This window comes from Haliotis asinina, chromosome 8 (assembly GCF_037392515.1).
Source record: "Haliotis asinina isolate JCU_RB_2024 chromosome 8, JCU_Hal_asi_v2, whole genome shotgun sequence".
Classification (NCBI taxonomy): Eukaryota; Metazoa; Mollusca; class Gastropoda; order Lepetellida; family Haliotidae; genus Haliotis; species Haliotis asinina.
In genome coordinates, this window is record NC_090287.1 from 21,183,784 (window position 1) to 21,204,732 (window position 20,949).

Below are 20,949 nucleotides of genomic sequence, written 5' to 3' on the forward strand. Positions count from 1 at the left end.
AGCTGGAAGCTAATAAAGCGTGTGGGTTAAGCGTTAAGACTACATGCATTCTACAGTCAGTATCGATATACGTTCGTTCTGATTGTCAAGTTTACTTGATAAGCATTATGTACTGGTCGTTAAGACAAAATGTCTGGCGAGAAACAAGCACTCCGAGATAATTTTAGTCACTACTGTATTTATCAATAAGTCTTGCAAAGCTGATTAGAAAGTCAGCCGTATATATTGGCAGCTTTGGTATATATTGTTAAAAAAATAAGTCACAGTTGAACGGGCAACCGAATCACGATCTCTGAAAATATCGGTGGTATAAATAACGATCTTTACTGGGGGCATGTCACTGAGGAGATACACCGAGTAAAGACTGGCCTTCACCAATAGATGCTTCTCTTGGTTATTTTAGGGTAAGCCATGTTCACTCTATCTATTGCATGTTCTTAAAGTATGTCCAATTTACTGTTGCATTCTCAGTTGTTTGTTGATTTCATTATTATTATTATTAAATTACACCGTGAAGTGTACTAGTAAAGTTGTTATCATAATTGAGACCATGAGGTACTAACGTAGCAATGAAGTGTAGATAGAAAAGAGTAAACAATAGGATATAATTAGTTCAGATTAAGCAAAACAAAATTACATACATTCGGGATGGTGGAAGTATAGAAACTTGTGTTGCATTGTGTATTGTATGAGTTTTTTTCATGTATTTTCATACAGGTTTTTAGTTGCGGTACATCACGTGTATTCTATTTTCAATGTGGTATAAAGTGTCATTGTTTCCCCGTACTCTTTGTAATTGTTTAGTGTAATATACGTTGTGATAGAGTTTTTGTAATAATTCATGATTCATGTAATTTTGCTGATGTTTTATTACCCCTGTTAAAATACACCGAATAAAAACTGGCCACTAATATACACATCTGTTGGTTATTTTAAGGTGTACCTAAGCGGTATCTTCCCATTAAGCCTGCTCCCACTTTCACTACTCATATAAACATATAATGGAACACCCTACGCTTAATAAGGTACTGTACCTGAATAGGTGATGACTTCTTGTTTGTCTACCTTCAGGACCTACCTACCTACCTACCTACCTACCTACCTACCAAGTGAATATAGTTCCCCGACAACAAATTTTTGGTATTATGATAAGCTTAGACCAAGCATTAAACGATTTTTGTAGACAAAGCTATATCATTGATGACCTGATCAAAATTCAAAACACGGTTGAAATTCTTGATTATGAAATGTCTTTGTACAAGGACATATAGCAAAACACGCATTCCTTTGCGCAGAGACCATATAATAGAAGCGTATTATGTGCTAAAATGCTTAATGGTTCAACTTCTTTATTATACAAGGTCACAACGTTTCGAGACAGATCCTAGTCTCCAACTTCTTAATGCCTTTGAAACAGCATAATATGGCCTCTGCTTTGCGTTCATCGTATTCAACACGTAGATGTCTTGAACTACTTTCCATAGTTGATATATTCCTAAGCACGTAAAACTGATGGCAAGGCCGGTAATCACGACATTTCAGCACAAACACGCACGCGTCTTCTTGCTTGGCGGTTAGACAAGAAGAAGACTCCTTGCCCTTGCAACATGTCGTTGGTCACCGTCTCTGGATCTCAGAGGAAGCTGATCTTCGCTGGAGTGAGTCTTCTGGCCACCTTCATCGTCGGTCTTCTGATTGGTAAGTTCGCCATCCCTCCACAAGAAAATGGCGCGAATTTGAGCGGAATGCCTCGGGCGATTATTCAAGAAGCAGACGACACCATTCACGAGAAGCTCACGTCCAGGATCAGGGCGGAAAATATCCGGGAAAACCTCAGGTATGAAGACTGTAGCGGGTATTCTGAAGTACCTTTAGTCCTCTGTAATCCATCAGTAACCGATGATTGGGTGGTTACAAGTTCTGATAGGTGTCTTGTGTGTTGATGCTGGTCATGCAGATCGCCAGACCAAGGGTGTGTGAGTGAGTGAGTGAGTGAGCCTGACCACGCGATCCCAATAGTCGCCCATAGGACAAGCATGGATTTTTGAAGACTTCTAACCTAGGGTTACAAATATTGAGGATTATGGCTTACAACGTCATTCACTCCGCACTAACCTCCCTAACTATATGCCAGATACCACTCCTCAACAAGAATACGCTATGTTAAAAATGTCTATGTTGCAACACGGTCCGTAGAACAGTACATATTTCCCATGTATATGACCAAGGATAACTTAACGTATCGTTCCCTGAATAGGTCGCCTGTTAAAGTTTGTTCAGCATGACCTGAGCTACTCTACATACACATGACCCGGGAGGTCAAATGGCACAAACGGAAGGTCGAGTTAACTTGTTAAATATGGGAACAGAGAATGTTATTAATGTTGCGTTCGTGTGAAGCATGCATACATCGGAAACATTAACCCATCTGTAGCTTCTTTTTTTAAAACGTTAGGACATTGCTGACGATTTCTCGAAACGGCAAGCCTGCCTCGGCTGTTTGGACATGGTGACAATCACCTGACAAAGGTGCACCCCTTCACAATAACAGATCCAACCTGTTGGGACACGGTCACGCAATATATTAGTATTCACTTTATCAGGTCAAGCTGCAGGTTACTGTCTGACTCATTAATGTCTACACATTAGTGTGATGGTGTCTGAAAAAGAAAAAGACGGTGTTAGTCTAGGAGGAGCATGTCAAAAGAGGCCTAGAAATAGGATTTCGTAGCCTCCCCAGTAATGATTTTGTTTGACAGTTTCAGTTAGTATGATGTCTTGGGCTCATGAAAATGGATAATTTTACTACTATCACTCTGAATACTTTCATTTTGACTTATGTGTGTTGCTAGGGGATGGAAAAATGATTAGACATATTTTTGTTTAAAAAAGAAAAAAAAAGAAAAATCAGTTTGGCCGCCATTTCGGCCGCCATCTTGTTTTGTTAGCACTTAAGTTTACGTCCTACACGTATAAACTATTATACCATGTGTTGTAATCACAGGCCACCACAGAATGTTTGAAATTTCAAGTCCGCTTTCATCGAAATGTGAATTGTTAGAATTCTTATTGTTCTTGTGAGAACAATCGTTATCAGAGATGTGGGTATGGTCGCAAGAAACATACAAGTCATGCTTTATAACATATATACCTAGTTATTTACTATTATTGAATCACACATCCATTAATATTGCTCAAAGGCAACTGACCTCCAAGCCCCACCTAGCGGGAACTCCGGCCGACTACATACAGGCAAAGGAACTAGCTGACCTATGGATGCAACAAGGCTTTGATGACGTCGCCATCACGCCTTATGACGTACTGCTGTCCTACCCAGATCCCGCGAGACCTAATGTCGTCCGCCTACGAGGCCAGAATGACGAGTTGTTGTACGAGTCACCCGAGAAGGAGGCCATCTTGACGCCGAGAGAGAATGTTCCCGACGTCGTGCCACCGTTTATTGCTTACTCGGCGCCAGGAATCGTTAAGGTAGAGTAAGTTGGGTTTTTCATGCCGCAATTTTCTTGAATATAACGACGGTGGGTACCAGAAAGGGACAACACACATTATATACACATAAATGAGAACACATCTTGGCACTTAGGCAACGAGAAAGCTCCTTTAAGATGGGATATCGTAGTTTGAAAACTATTACTGTCGTGCACTAGTGTTTTTTATTATATAATAAGCATTTCAATATTTCGATATGCTAATGTGAGCCTGTCATGCCGCGGTTTATTCTTGCTCAAGGGACATGCGAAAACAAGAGAGTGCATTTTACACATATGCTACTTTTCTGGTGGACCGTCTAGCCTAGTTGGTATCGGATTGACTCGTTACTTGGAAGAACCTGGTTCGACTCCACACGTCAGCACAACCTGTCAAGCCGGTTATTGAGTTCCCCGTCGGGACAGGTATAAAGCTAAAAGTGGCACACCAACACACTATTGTTAAACTTACATAATTGTATTACTACATACGCATAAGACGCTCCATGTTTGTATGTAGCTGCTTTCACATTCTCTGTTCAGGGGCAACTAGTGTATGTCAACTATGGCCGGGACGAAGACTTCAAATACGTCACAGACACTGCTTTAGTCAACGTCACGGGCAAGATAGCCATCGCTAGGTATGGCAAAATCTTCAGAGGCGATAAGGTACGTGTTGCTCAGATAGCTCTTCTTGATAAACTGAGGTATGGTATGTCTCTGGATTAGCGTTATCAAACCAGCGTAAGTCCGGAACAATACAAGCATCCACGCACCATGTATAACGAATGAGAGCACATGTCTTGATCGCACCGTTGAACCTAATTTCAAATCACCAGGCAGTAGAGTAGCCGAGTGACTGATGTGTTTGCTTGTCATGTTGAAGACCTGGTTTGGATTCTCACTGGGATCAATCCCAGTCTTCATGTTCTCCGCCTTTATATTGATTCGGTATCGCAAAAATCTACCAAGAATAATAATGCGGAGGTCATACACTTTTAGCTATTTTCACAAAAACTATTCAAAGACATTTGAACTTATATTTCCAATTAATAAAAATATTAATGAAAATATTGAAAAAGGAATTAATTTGATTTTTATGGAATTGAAAGTTGGCCCAATCTAGTTATCTGTCTTATCGCATTCTGATGAATCATTGCATTTTTCCCAAAGGCTAAGGCAGCTCAAAAGTACGGCGCCATTGGACTCATCATATACTCCGATCCTGAAGACTATGCTAAGGGGAGTAACTCTAGTGACGTGTATCCCAACAGTTGGTGGCTTCCTCCTACGGGGGCTCAGAGAGGTTCCATCTACGTAACTGATGGAGATCCGGAAACTCCCGGGTACCCATCCATAAGTAAGCTATAACTTGGGACATGAATGTTTCCGGGTTTGTCGGTGCTTCAGATTTGGGCCAGGATACACCTCTGTTTGTTAAGACGGTATATTGAAGCAATCTTGTCGAGGATTTCTCGAGTGCCCCCTTTTATAACATGTTGGCACTTAACTCGTACAGGTGGAACTTTCCAAGGTGTTAACGGAATGCCTCTGAGGAATTAGAACTGGTCATCTGGAACCTAAGTTGGTCGTTTGAGACGATTTTAAATGGTTGGCAGAAATTCCAGATTATCTTTCTTAAGGAAAACTCCAGGGGCGGGACGACGAGGTTCGGTGATTTAGTCCACTCCCTGACAACGTGGTTCGTGGGTTCACAATGTTAGCCACTGAATTGTATGGTCTGGATTCGATTAGTAGAAGTCATCTTCGTATAGCTGTAACACTGCCGACTGCAGCTTTAAGCAACTCACAAACCATCCACTATTATATGTACGTAGTGTTAGTTCTCAACACATATTTTACCTGTGAATGTGTATTTATCACAGCGGTTTTAAACTGTCTTTAATTTGATGTTATTTACTTACCCCTCTGTCACCAAATGATTAATGTCAGCAGTAGATGAGCAGATGCTTGCTTTATATCCCGGGCTGTCATGTCTAAAGTCCAGAATTACTGTTCCAAGTTGCGGCAGTGAAAGGTGCCGGGTTCCTGTGTTCATGGGTTCGAATACCAGATTTACGTTCATAATGATTCTTGGTTCCCCAGCTCCACATTTCGTGTTCCTGAGCTGTGGAAGTTAACGTTATCACGGTAACGTATATGATTAAGCTAAAATGTCGTTTAATCCTCGTCAACTATCTCCCTCCCAGGCACAGCTTACCGAGTTCCTCAGTCAGAGATAACACATCTTCCCAGGATCCCAGTACATCCCATCAGCTACGGAGTAGCAGAACAACTCATGAAGTAATGGAGGTTTCAGTCGATTCCCTGTCGAACATATTGTCATTGATACAAACCTCTAGCGAAATGGTATTTCACAAAAATATATTTCATATAAATAATATATTCTTCAGGACCAACTTGCACAAGCTATCTTAGCGCTACGACCATCTTAGGACTAAGTTAGAGTATGAGACCTACGATGGTCGTAGCGCTGAGATCGCTTTGTGCAAGTGTGACTAGCTGGGTCTAAATCTTTTTAAGCTCTCTTGGAGCTAAGATAGTCGTACGTTAGTGTTAATGTATGGTACCTACGACCATTTTAACAGTAAGAGCTTCGAAAATCTAGGCTGTGAGCATTAATGCTTCTTGACACTTTCTGTCATCAGGTTAATGGATGGAAACCTAGTACCGTCTGAATGGCAGGGTCGTATGAACACACAGTACAGATTTGGTCCTGGCTTCACGAATCCGACTGTAAAGTGAGTGGATAAACCAACTTCGGAATCTGTAAACACTATGAAACGAAAATATTTTATAAAACTGAAACGTGTGTCTAGTGTAATCACTAGTGAACTATTTCAAAGGCTTAAAATTGGGTGTGTATGTTGCACGGGATAATGTTTGCTGAACCTTCTCTAGGGAAGCAGAGATGGCGATCTCTACCAGCAACCAGAGACGGACGATCCACAACACCATCGGTGTGATCACGGGGAGCGTTGAGCCGGGTAGGTAAAGCTTCGGCGAGACGTGTTGTGTTGTACAATTCAGCATAGGGTGATACCCGCCAGCAAAAGGTTCGAGTAGATGACGTTCCTACCTTAACGCCTAACGTAAGGTGACTTGGCGTAGTCCGATTACCAACGTGACGTAATCAGACGTGACTTCGCAATGGCTAACAACGTTTTCTGTTCTGAAGTGACACTCACAACGCGATGTACGTTGACGTGACTAGGTTAACGACATGATCTCTACTGTCCCCAAGGGGAAACACAAACAAAGAAACTGATATAAATTTTTATTGAATCTTGTCATATCAAGTACTACATATTTGTAAAAATATGTTTCAGACCGTTATGTCATTCTTGGTAACCACAGAGACGCGTGGGTGTTTGGAGCAATGGACCCGTCCAGCGGTTCTGCGGTTATGATGGAAGCGGCCAGGGTCGTGGCAGAGTCGGTCAGAAGTGGTCAGTATACAACCATTTTCATCTTTTTGTAGACTGGGTGTTTTAAACCGTCCAAGTTATTACATCAAAGTTGTATCTGATTTGATAGGACAAGGATGATCAAATGCATCGGAAATAATAAACTGAATAGCGAAAGAAACGCAACTCAATATTTTTTGGTCAAGTTTTTAAACAGAAGACACACACATGAACGGTTACTTTTATGAGATTTCATTTTTCGAAACCTTCGTTTCTTTTGCCGTTCAGTATAGATACTAAATGTACCCGACTCGCTCACGTGTATGGTACATGCTTAATGCATGTTCTTCAGGTGAATGGCGCCCCCGCAGATCCATTGTGTTCTGTAGCTGGGGGGCAGAGGAGTACGGACTGCTGGGCTCCAACGAATGGGTGGAGGTAATGTACTAGTCAAAAATATCTACCCCTTAACTATGTATTCAAACGCGTGTTCGTACTGAATTAAAAACATCGCGCACTCACTCAATCACATGCTAGTAGAAAGCTGAGAGTAATTGAATAATAGTCATGCATACCATCAGTGCTGTCCATAGCTGTGTGAAGACGTCAGGAAAAGCTTTTATTAAATCGTAATATTTGTGTTTCAGGAGTACGTGAAGACACTGGGCGCGAGGACAGTCGCCTACCTGAACGTCGATACTGCCGTCAGTGGTAAGGACGGACATTGCAAGCTGGTCCAGATTTGCTGATACAGTGAAACCCTGATAATTCAGACTTCCCATTGTTGTCCAGATTAACGGGTTTCCTTTCCCCGATGTTGCGCGATTGGTGTCAAATTGTGATATTTTTATTCAGGGACGATGGTATAGCCTAATAATTAAAGCGGTCGCTCGTCACGCCGAAGATCCAGGGTCGAATTCAAATGTGGGCTCAATGTGTGAAGCCAATTTTGGTGTCTCCCGCTGTGAAATTACTGGAATTGCATTAAGAGCGGCGTAAAACCATACTATCCTCACTTTTCCCATGTATTTACTGTCATAACTCTATTTAGGAAATCACTCGATCGCCATTGCAGCAACGCCATTGTTGTACCGAGCCGTTTATGAAGCTACGAAAAGGGTGAGTTACGCACACAAGGTAATAATTGTCCCTTTATTAAAACGAGTTTACAGGGCTTCTGGGATAGTATTTGCCTCTTGCTGGCCGTATGAGGTGGATGGATGGTATAGTGTTGTTGTTTTCACCCGCTGCATTGGGCAGTATTCCAGCTATATGGCGGTGGTCTGTAAACAGACTGGGCCCACACAATCCATTGGGCAGCACCATGAATATCGATCTACTCTACTGAGATACGATAACAACTGGTAATCAGCGTTGACTTGCGGTTCTTAGACTGCATTATCAGTGCCCTCTGTTTAATATTAGCACATTTGTTTTAATATAGGTAGACGACCCTCGAACGGAGGGGTCAATTTATGATCGTTGGCTGACCACAACTCCCTGGACAAAGAGTGGCGTGGCACATGATGTACCGAGGTGAATTCTTCGAATATTCATTACGTCATTATGTGAAACTTTTACGATAAGAACCACTTTGACGATAATTTTCTTTAAATCGAATAAATACATTTTTTCGCCTTATTTCATAATTTCAGGATCGATAAACTGGGGTCGGGTACGGACTACGCCCCGTTTATCCAGAAGGCAGGGATTCCGTCATCAGGAATGGTATACACCTATGATCAGGTGAGCCATAACATGTAGAACGTGTAGTGAGTAAGTGAGTGAGTTATTTTTACACCACACGCAGCAATATTCCATCTATATGGCGACGGTCTGTAAATAAACGAGTCTGGACCAGACAACCCAGTGATCAACAGCAGGAGCATAGATCTGCGCAAGTGGGAACCGATGACATGTGGCAAATGAGTCAGCGAGCCTGGCCACCTAATCCCGTCAGTAGCCTCAGAGTCACCCTTTATGGCAAGCATGGGTTGCTGAAGGTCTATTCTACGCGGGACCTTCACGGGTATGTAGGACGTGTAACTGTAGCAGATCAGTTCTAATCGGGATCTTCACGGATCATGGAGACAGGTGTAACAACTGGAGGTTGAATACTGGACGCCACAGCCAAGATGCCGCTTTTACAGAGTCTGTCACCCGCGGCAATAACCAGGTGCCTGTTGACTGAGTATTGTGTTCCCTCTTTCAATAAGATACTGGTTTGTCATGTTCCGAGAAGTTACTTTGGTTGTCGCTGACCAAGGCATTTAACTCCAATCACCCATTCGCTTAATCCATTAATGGGGGCGAATCGAGCGATAGTGGTTAAAGCGGTTTAAGCTCGTCACGCCCATTTCCGGTGTGCCCAGCTTTCGGCTGGAATATTGCCGAAAGCGGCATAAAACTAAACACACTCACTCACTCAGTCATTAACATATAACAATCTTATACCATTAATGATGTCGGTTATGACGTCCCAACTGATGCTGAATATACTTCCAGGCCCTCCTCTCCTCCTACCCTCTCTACCATTCTGTGTATGAGACATTCTACGCCATGGAGAAGTTCTATGATCCGGATTTTAAGGTAAAAATAGTTCATCATTGTAGTGGTCAGTTGAACATGCTGCGTGAACGGTTTTCAGATGGTAGCAGTTATTGTTTATGTTTCATTTTGCATGTTCCCAGATTCTTAGTTTGAATCTTGAGGTCAAATGGGATCTTTCAACCTCGAACCCAATCTGACAAAGTAGTAGAATGAAGACGATGTTTATGGAAATACAACTTCTTTTTTCTGTATAGGCGACGTTTAGACAAGGATTCCAATAACGGCATTAGAATTTATGTCGAAACGCTGCCTATAGCACTAGTTTCGACATAGATTCTGATGACAACGAGAACAATACAAAATAAAGAAGTTGTATACCCGTAAAAATGTCCTGATTCTTCGCCTCTTTAACTTCTAGAAAGCTAGTCGCAGAAGTAACAAAGAAGGATTTTAACTACAATATACTCAGATTTTATCCCAACCCAACTTGTTGATAATATTTAGGGTTGTGTCATGCACATCCACAGATCCACGCATCCGTGACGTCACTATGGGTGGAGCTAGCTCGCAGCCTCGCCGACGCTCTCGTCCTTCCCTACAACGTCTCAGACTACGGCGTGATGCTGGAACAGAGCAGGGTCGAACTCGACAACAACCACGGGGAGCTGCTACGACAGAGAATAGCTAACTACTGTGGGTAGCGCACTATATCACGTAGTTAATGACGATTATTAGACAGTTCCAGGTTTCCGAGAGTACATGCTTGTTCCCTGTCCGAGCCAGTGGAACATGGTGGGTAAGCTGGCTAAGGCGCCAAGCTAGTGATCCAGCGAGCTTGATTTGTCGGGATGGAGCCCACCTGTGACCGGGTGTAAAAACCTTGGAGTCAACTTTGTGTGCTCTTTCATTGTTGTCACAGAACACAACCCTGTGCACCCAAAAACAGAACCCACAAATCCGTTCACATATGATCCGATGGTGACCACATAACACCTAGTTGCGGGTACACAAAGTACTGTGACTATGAGTCCACCCAACTGTGAATGGGTACCTCGGATGATAAAACCGCAATAACTCAGTGCACATATGATCAGATGGTGACCACATAACACCTAGTTGCGGGTACACAAAGTACTGTGACTATGAGTCCACCCAACTGTGAATGGGTACCTCGGATGATAAAACCGCAATAACTCAGTGCACATATGATCAGATGGTGACCACATAACACCTAGTTGCGGGTACACAAAGTACTGTGACTATGAGTCCACCCAACTGTGAATGGGTACCTCGGATGATAAAGCCGCAATAACTCAGTGCACATATGATCAGATGGTGACCACATAACACCTAGTTGCGGGTACACAAAGTACTGTGACTATGAGTCCACCCAACTGTGAATGGGTACCTCGGATGATAAAACCGCAATAACTCAGTGCACATATGATCAGATGGTGACCACATAACACCTAGTTGCGGGTACACAAAGTACTGTGACTATGAGTCCACCCAACTGTGAATGGGTACCTCGGATGATAAAACCGCAATAACTCAGTTCACATATGATCAGATGGTGACCACATAACACCTAGTTGCGGGTACACAAAGTACTGTGACTATGAGTCCACCCAACTGTGAATGGGTACCTCGGATGATAAAGCCGCAATAACTCAGTGCGCCTAGTTACAGCGAGCGGTTTATGTTCCCCTTGGAGTTGAGATAGATAATACGATGTGCCGTTGTGATTGACATCCAATGATAGAGGGTTAAAATACCAGCTCCTTGAGCATGTACTAGTTGCGTGGCTACGTGCGCTATATAAATGTTCTATAAATAAAATCTCGGGTTTAAATCCTAGCTTCAGCCATTTTGTTCTACTTGGACCACTACCATACACGGACTCACGAAGCGTCAAAGTACTTGTACTCATATATTCTTGCCACAATCTCATTACTGTTGTTTACTTTGTTTATTCAGCTGCTTTGAAAAGAAACATTGAAGATTTTCAAACTGTTGCTGATGACTTCATGAAACAAATGACAACAATCAACAAAAATGAGTAAGTCTATTTAGTTTTTGATACAGAAGCGTAATGCACTACTCGTTACATACTCCTTTGGGAGCTTACGGTATACATCTCTGATCTGGTGTCGAAGTGCAGAACATATTGCATAGATGTTCTTGCTGTCAACCACTCGTTTGCCCGTCCCAGACACAGCCACATCCAGTCCGCTGTAAAAGTCTGAGTCGCAGAACAAGACGCATCCATTCCATTTTTGTGTAATGATGTGTTTAAAGCTGTGAATTTATCTGTTCATATATTGTCACTTACATTAATGAAGATATGTTTATGTTTCCACGGCGCTTAAGCACATTCCTCTTGCAAACTATGAATATGTGTATCCGTGAACTATATTAGTATCCTCATCAAAGGGTTAAAACGCAGCTAATTCAGGGCCGGGCGAGACTCTGCGCCATATGACAACCACATGGTGACCATATGGCTAACAAACAGCTCATGATGAGGTGGTAGCACGCCGGCGTGAACGTTCGTAGTTGCTCTTGTTATTAACCACTATATCGCTGGTGGGGATACGATGAGGCTAACTGAAAATGTAGCTGACGGTCCAAAACACCATCACCATTCAACCATTAGTAATATATAAGTATACCTACGGTTATACATCGACAGAATAAAAGTTAATAAGTTATAAGTTGATATAAGTTGTAAATATCACACAGATGTTCCTTCCTTCCCATACTGGGCCTCCTTTCACAAATCGTAAAGGTGACTGTAAGTCAGTAAGGTAACCGTGGTGCAGTGTTAAAATATGGGGGTTAAGGTTAACCTTTGTAAAGGTTGCTTTGTGAAAGGAGCTCCAGGTAACAAGGGCATTAGGACAAACTCCTGGCCTTCTATAAGACAACGGTCTGGATTGATAATTACTTCACTAAAAACCCCAATTCCACCAATTTCCTGAAGACAGTCTTGAAACAATTCCAATTTTGTCCAAATCGAAGGTGCTTTATTTCCGCAGCCCCCTGGCTATACGCAAGGTCAATGACCAGATGATGCAGCTGGAGAGAGCCTTTATTGACCCCGCGGGACTTCCGGGCCGGTCCTACTTCCGGTATGTACGCAGTCTGTGGCGAAATGTGTTGTAATGTGTTGTAATGGAATCATGGATTTATGAGCTATTTCAATTTCCGATATGTGTGTCACAGGACTATATTTCCTTGTCAGTTTATATTGAAAACATTGATATGATGAACATCATTCACTTTACCTTGTTCAGAACTATCTATATAGTCGATCCACTTTGCTTCATGCTGCTGATCACTGGAATGCGTGGTCCAGACCCGATTTGCCGCCTCCGCCTCCACATACCAGGAATATGGCTGAATGCTGCGTTAAAGCAGACAAAACTCACGCACCTTGCGCATACATTGTTTTCGCAGATATACTATATTCAAGTTAAAGTAGGTTAGAGAACACCTACAGTTGCAGATTTATTCAGTAACTGATTTACCATGACCCATGGAGGATAGACAACTGGCAAACAAGGGTAAGCTGAGCACCAACCTGACAATTCACCCGTATTATCATGTGTGAGTGCCACTGCCACTTGCCATTGAGAGCGAAGGGGCCCTAGGTAGTCCGCAATCAAGTGTAGTGTATTACCGACTTGCTACACCGGCCACGTAAGCATGACTTGTGCAGCTACGTTCGGAGTTAATTTCGTCGTCAAGCACTGCACGTGCACTTCCCTACATCTGCTCTCCCTTTCACAAACCAAAGGGGTTTTCTCATTGCCGTGCATTGCCTACATCTCGTAAACGCGTTCTCTGCGCCGGCCCAACGTATCCCTGTTTGGCAGTATAGCATGTAAAACGAATGTTATGTAACGTTTGAGGAGAGTATACCCCTCCAAGGAACTGAAAGAGCACAATGCTTACAAATTTCAGACACGTGTTCTTGGCGCCAAGTATGCTGAACATCTACGAAGGATCGAGTTTTCCTGGCCTTGCAGATTTGATTTTCGAGCTGGAAACATCACATGATCAAGACGACCAATGGGAACGTATAAAACACCATTTTTCTGTTCTCCTTTTCGTCATCCAATCAGCAGCTTCGACACTCAAAGATGTGTCACACTTTGTAAAACATTAATAACTCATTGGCAAGCATATAAATATTTGTTTGTACTACACATCCTCATCACAATAAATATACAAGAGTCAAGCAACATCCTATTGTCTGTTTGTAAATGGATTGACAGAGTATATATGTTTAATCGTGACAGAATATACAATTAAAAGATGGATTTGGTTTGTTTAAAGCCAGCCTGGATTTACAAAATAAAATAATTGAACTTCTGAGAAGTGTACATTTTTTTCACTGCTTTCTTCTGAAATCATTCCAAACACATTTCTTCTTGCCACATCTCCAAACAACGCGTTGAACAAAACAGCCATCCGTTCTTTTCAAAATTCTTTTTGACAGCAGCACCCTCTACCATATTTCGGTGGACATTAGGACAACAATGAAACTTATGATTGATCTCTCATTAACGACCGTTCATTATATATGGCCATGCTAGTATATGTATGTATGTGTGCGTGCGTGCGTGCGTGCGTGCGTGCGTGCGTGCGTGCGTGCGTGCGTGCGTGGCTTAATGAACGGTCCCTTAACACATCGTTTACAATGAATAGGGTCCAAACGAAGCAGCGGATATACATCAGAGGTAAACGCAGATGATATTATTGAAAAAGAGCGACAAGGAATAATAATAAGATATTAAAATCAAGTTTAACTCTGACTTGCTGGTTTATCCTCAGGTTTTATCAAACAAAAGAGCTTTTTGGCACAAACCCGGAAATCTGGATAACACAATATAAATAGAAGGAACTTGAGACATGTATAAGTATAATGAACAATACTTGCAGTTAGTCTAAACGTTATGATCATAGCGTCTTGGCTGTGGTCATGTGAATCGTCATGCGTTTCGTCAACAAAGCTGCTGGCGACCACAAGAAGATATGACGTCATGTAAATCACGGAGATCATCATCAGTCCTTGTGCACAACGGTAGTACTTGACGCTGCTTTGGCAGGAGGATCCTGCTGCTGACACTGCCCGGCGCAACTTACAGATGTACACCCAGATTGATGAATAGCAAAATATTACCGTCCCCAGTGGTAGGATCACAAGAAGCAGGATGAGGACAACGGCCAGCCATGGTTGGTGTTTGGCTGTGTGTTTAAACTGAGACGTAATCTTGCCATCATGTGTCGATCCCAGCAGAATGAGAGATGAGAATACGACGTTAACGCACCACGAGATGGCGATGAATAGAACAATATTCCGCAGGGTAACAACTCGGGTATACACCGTTGGCTTGCAAATGGCGATGTACAATATTACAGAAACGGAAGCAAGGGTTTGAAACGACTCGCATTTTAAGAGACTGTAGATGACGATGTTGCTCTGCAGGATGTACCAAATCATGTCGCCGTTGATGATGTTTTGAGAGGACATAGTGACGTACATGACCCCCATGGCCATGTCACAAAAGACCTGGTTTACCAACAACCTCCCTGTCGGTTCTGTCCGCATACGAGACTTCAGTAACACTACGAGAATCAAGACACTGTTCAATATGGCGATGACATCAAGACTGATATAGACATAGAAGAACACAGGGGGTAGGTCAGTTTCGTCGGTCATGGTGGAGACCAGAAACTAAGCTGTTCTCGAAATGGTAGTCGTTGCTGGTAAAAGGAAGCTAGCTTGTGTACACGAGTATCTTGGCACTCATCGAGATGGCACTGACTGACCTTGGAATGAAAGGTGGTTTTATCAAAGTGATCGTTTGGTATATATTTCACAATAGTCTTGGCCCGGTTGGATCCACGAGTGTCCGTTTTATCACCGACAATCAGTGGCTAGTGTTTCACCACACAGTCTGTGGTCTCGGTTCTATGTTTTACAACAGTCTTGGCACTGCTGGATTCACGAATGTCCGTGGTATCGACAGTCTGTGGCATGTATTTTACACCACAATATTGGCACTGCTGGATTCACGAGTGTCCGCTTTATCACCCACAGTCTGTGGCATGTGTTTCACAACACTGTCCTGCCAGTCTGTGGCAAGTGTTTCATAACTCTGTCCGGGCAGTTTTCGACATGTGTTCTACAACACTGTCCTGGAGGTCTGTAGCATGTGTTCTACTACACTGACCTTGCCATCTGTGATATGTTTTGGGGTACTGAGGTGTTTCAGTGGTACTGGCTAGCTTGTGAAGTTGGTCTGATCACCCGGGGTTGGTGGGGGAATGTTTAACATTAGCTTGACAGTGCTTGTAATGGTCACATTAGCATGGGATTACTTCTACATCAGCCCACCCATAGAGCCCTGTAACAAGTATATAGTGACTAATCAACCAGGAGATGTCAAAGCTGTTTTCGTCAATAACTCACAAACAACCCTTTCAATTGAAATGTAATTTATCACAGTGTAAACAACATTCAGTACTCACACCTCTTTATCTGTATTTATTCATGAATGCGTTGAAACAGCATCCCTGCCAATCCATTATTGTTGTTTCCGGTGCTGAAAGCTGGATGCAGAGTAAATGTAAACAGACACCCACTTGCTATGCTCTTTGGTTTTTCAGCACTGATAGCTTCACGGTCATTGGGAAAATCGATGTGTAATCTGATGCTGTGTGTTGAGATCTCAATTGGCTATCTTTCGTGTTGTACTTATTCGAGATAACCGGGTACGTCTGTCAGTGCCGATAGGGACGCTATCGCGACCATAGTAAATATTATCGTCTTAAACGATGTTTCGACTTAATGAGGCTTTTGTTGACAGATTTTAGTATAAGTGGAGTGAGTGAGACGAGAGAATTGGGTTCAGCGTTGATTTGACCTATATTTTAGAATGGGCACGACGTGAATCCTCAGTAAACGTGTTTGAAGGGAAGGTAAACTATGGCGCAGATCGTTTATGTTTAACTCATCTGTGAAACCCAAGAGAATAAATATGGTTTTAACAAAGCAGGGGCTCCTTTCACAAAGCAACCTTTACTTAGGTTAACCTTAACTCCCATTCTTTAACGTCATAACGTGAACGAATCTTGGATTCTCCGGAACACGGACCCTATGTCTGTGGCCTAGGAGAGTGGCAAGACAAACGTGGTTGTATCTGAGTCTTGGTGGGTTACAACAGCTGCACATTAGTATCCAACAATTGTATCGCCAATTCCTTCGACTGGCCAGTGATAAGCACCTGTGGCCCATTGATTCAAGATTCCGCTCTTACCTCTACAGAGTTGCGACCCTTGGCCATTAAAGTAATGATTAAATGAAGTCGCATCATGAGGTTCCACTACACTATATCAGTATCACATGCTCAAACGGACAGAGGCCTGTGACAGCTGTGATTGGATGAAATAGTGTAAGATGTGTATGTGTTTTAAAAGCACATCCACCCTGTTATTAAAATTGACCACAATTTTAAGTATTTAGTGCTGTTATTTTTATCACCATGGGTTATGCTTATGTGTGTACATATATTTTGAAGTAGGTGACATTCGGTGCGGAGCTGGGGGTTGATGTGTTCCGCTTCCTGTGGTTGGCAAATGTGCCGGACAAGTTGGCCACAACTTGTGTTTTATTGTAGCTTAGAGGCCAGACTGTGCCCATGTGTACATGGAACGGCTGTTGATAGCCTGGATATTTTTTTAAAAAAAATATAAGGTTACTATAGAAGTCTATGGGAAAACATTTGGTGTTGTGTAACCATGAGCTTGGCTTCAACCATGCTTCTCGGTCTAACTTAAGTGTCGTTAAACTCACTCACTCACTCACTTCCTTACAGGTGAGGTCTGAATTAAAAATATTGATCACAGAAGTCTCGATCGTTTCATACTGACTAGGTTCTGGGTTGTCCTGTTGCGCAACATAGTACAGTAACCAGTGCAGACTTTTGAGATCAACTCATTCAGCTTGATACATGAATATTCAGTGTTATTTGATACATCTACTCACTTGTATATTGCACTCATATATACACTACACTCCTTCTATTCCTTGAAAACACGTCGTGGTCTTTGGTACAACGTGCTCTGAGAAACGGAAATCTGGAAATCGTGGAAATCTCTAAACGAGTCTCGGCCACTGGCAAGGTTTGGCTTTTTGATATTTTGATATTTTATCAAATCACATTGTAAGTTACAAAATACACTTAATATTCGCAGAGCCCATATAACAGATGTAACCAACCAGCAAGATGAACTGTGAATCAATTTGCGACCTTTTCAAACAGGGTCAGTTTGTTACGTCTTAGTTGGATCAAAACTGCCAAAACTTCGTAATGAAACATAGAAATACTTTTGAAAGTATGTCTATATTTTAAAACATAAAAGTTCAGTTGTAAATACTCAGTAAATATTCAGTTTTCTTATCAAACAAGGAACTGGAATTTGGTGTAACCTTACACAAGTGTCTTCTTTCACTTTCCCACGAGAAATTTTGGATCGGCTGAAAAGTAAACTAGTGGGCAAAATGAAATGAACAGCTTTATTAATGATCGATAAAATCAAACCAAAACATACAATTTTCTACTTCAAAATCCGACACATTACCAAACCTTCATTTTTTCTGAAAACACCGTCACACTGTTACCTTCAGGTTCAGTCTACAGGCTGTATCTCATCGAGAACTTGCACTCATGATCCGGGTTAAAAGTGCTCTTAATGTGTAATATGTAGTCTTCTGTTCATAGTCCATTACATGTATTTTTTCCATGTAATTTTCTGGAGAGGCCTTTAAGAACTTGAATAACCTGTGCCCAATCCCTTTCAATGCTGAATAAAATATGTTTATTCATCAAACTGGTCTTCAGCATCCAGTGTTTGGTGTTGGAGGCAACTGACCGGATCGGGCGGTCAGGTTCGCTGACTTGGTTAACACACGTCATCGTATCCCAATTGCGCAGATTGGTGCTGATTCTGTTGATCACTGGATTGTCTGATCCAGACCTCTGACATTTTGGCTGGAATATTGCTGAGTGCGGCGTTAAACAAAAAACAAATATTATATGTTCCTTGCCTTTGGAATCGCGGGTGAGAATATAGAATAGAGAGAAACTTGTAAAATGCGAATTAATGGACCGAGGAGTCATGCCTGGACAATCTGTTCATAGCTAATCATCGTATCCTGCCGGCGGCGTGGGCTGTTACTGATGATGTCAAACACTAAACTGCCCCCGTCCCGTTCTACAAAGCGACGATACTGTCCTGGAACTGTTTCCTGACTCGATAATTGGCAACTGCGGCGTTCTTCAAAATGAATAAATGACATTAAGCTGATACATAGTTCTGGAATGAGTAACTAATACAGTAATAGTCGAATAATTACTATGGTCATAACGAACACTGGATATTAGATAGATGAACATTGTGTATGGGGCGAAACGATATCGACAACAGACATTTTTCATTCCACACAATGAACAAGTGCTGTATTGCAATGTGAAACTTGGCTTTTAATGATTTATCAATGTCATTCTGGTATCATGTCCCATCGATATCAGATCATTTTTAAAGTATAAAAAGAAATCAAAGAATACTAATCAATGCACTAATCACCAATTTTCTGTAATGGATTTTACACAGAAACAAAGACAATTAATTACTGGCGACGTCCGTCGGACCTTAACAAGGGATGACGTCACTGTTTTGTGTTTTAAGTTTTGTGTTCGCTAACAAGAAATTGCAGGACATGTCCCGATTTTGTCGGATTAGGAGAATGAAATGCATTTCTAATGTTTGAGATCTATCAACTTTCCTCTCCCTGACAAACGTGTCAATTACCGAAAGGGATGCCGACACATTTCATTGTACTAAATCGGCAACCGACATCCCGACAACCTCAATACTTTAACAATCATCGATCGGGCAACTTTTTACGTTTGACCAGGGACGCATCCTCAGGAATTCGTCGAGCGAGCAACGTTACATTCAAAGGAATGCTGTGTTAAAAAAGTCGAATTTGTCCGCGGAAAATTGAGCCTCGTCAGTTGCGATTATGTGTTAATTGTGAATGACACATTACCTCTGTCTAAATATGACCGGCAAGGGAGGTCTGCAACAAAGGGAGACAATCTCGAAGACAAATAGGAGAAGCGCTTGGTCATTTGAAGGACAATAGAAATTTGGGTCCCCAATGTCATAAGATCCCATCGTGACAAAAGCCCGTGACTCATCACAAATGTTAGTCACGGGTTTGGATGCTCTGGAGACTAGACGTACAAAATCACTGAATACAATTTGCAGAAAAATAAACAAAGAAAGGTTTCTGAAGAATAAAAGGGCGTGTTTTTTATGCCCGGGGGAGCATTCTGTACGGTGGTTTAAGACACTGGGGTATAAGCGAATCCCGCCCCTGGGTTTTAACTCGGGGATCGCTTTACTTCATCTTAGGTTCAAGTTGCACATCAAACAAAGCAATAATTAAACCTTGCCAGTGTGATAATTAACAATGATAATTAACTCGCGTGAATTTTCCAAACACGCTAGTTTTGAAAACAAGTTCGTTTGGAGGCACCCTATGTTTGGCAATGTAGGTTTGTTTGTCAGAAACAATTTACTATATCATATACCTTTCAAACAACATCTAGTCTATTTTTATGTTTATTAAAAAAATCAACGTCGTGAAGTAAGACTTGTATTTGTCGTTGAGTGACAGTAGGCGAGTGCACATGGTAAATGTTGCTTTAAGCTGCATGAAGAATGTTTCACCTAATCGCGGCTGGACAAGGGTGAGAAAAATATTGCAGATACATGAATGATAAATAATGTATGAAAAGTGTATTAAGGGTACTTTAAACTTTAAATAATCGGACCCATCGACATACTATTATCGAACATTCCGGAGTTGGAAACCAAGGCAATGCTGATGGTATGTGGCACAGCTGCGTCAGTCGAACACCGACAACATATGGTACTGTGATCGTCAGTGGCCGGTAGTTTAGTTACTACAAACTCTGCTACCGTCAAGTGTACAGCACGAATAAGTCTGTATGGGTCATAAACGCACGTCATCTTATAACTGAGTGAATGAGTTTAGTTAGTTCTACGACGCTTTAGCAATATTCCAGTAATATCACGTCAGGGGACACCAGAAATGGGCATCACATATTTTATCTTACCTCACACATAAATGTCGCTCTCTGTCGGGCTGAGCGCTCTTCTGTTATTTTCAATTTACCCCATATACAAGCGAGGCAATACACCGCGCTGCCAAGGGCAACTCATTCGGTACTTCGTGGTAGTTACTTTTTTTTCATCTCGAATAACATTAAAATGACGCATGATGCACGGAAATAACCGATGTTTTGCGAATGCAAATCGATAGAAGGGAGATAACTCTGCATCTGGTTTTCCTCTCGTCCCGCAAAATCTTGCGATGGCTA

General features: G+C 42.0%; 1 protein-coding gene across 1 annotated transcript; it reads left to right on the top strand.

Moving 5' to 3' along the window:
- The first annotated feature begins 1,607 nt into the window (after window positions 1–1,607).
- On the top strand, window positions 1,608–12,631 carry LOC137295153 (N-acetylated-alpha-linked acidic dipeptidase 2-like). Its single transcript, XM_067826474.1, has 14 exons — window positions 1,608–1,837; window positions 3,201–3,489; window positions 4,032–4,163; window positions 4,668–4,848; window positions 5,699–5,792; window positions 6,411–6,496; window positions 6,839–6,958; window positions 7,269–7,354; window positions 7,564–7,627; window positions 7,968–8,035; window positions 9,422–9,505; window positions 9,994–10,159; window positions 11,444–11,525; window positions 12,505–12,631. The coding sequence occupies exons 1-14, from the start codon at window positions 1,608–1,610 to the stop codon at window positions 12,629–12,631; spliced, it is 1,809 nt and encodes a 602-aa protein (XP_067682575.1).
- The last annotated feature ends 8,318 nt before the right edge of the window (window positions 12,632–20,949 follow it).

Excerpts from the sequence above, each read along its gene's own strand:
- LOC137295153 (XM_067826474.1), top strand. The coding sequence starts at position 1,608 with ATGTCGTTGGTCACCGTCTCTGGATCTCAGAGGAAGCTGATCTTCGCT. Across the intron at positions 8,036-9,421 it reads TTTATGAAGCTACGAAAAGG|GCCCTCCTCTCCTCCTACCC; the intron begins GTGAGTTACGCA and ends ATATACTTCCAG. Across the intron at positions 9,506-9,993 it reads TCTATGATCCGGATTTTAAG|ATCCACGCATCCGTGACGTC; the intron begins GTAAAAATAGTT and ends GCACATCCACAG.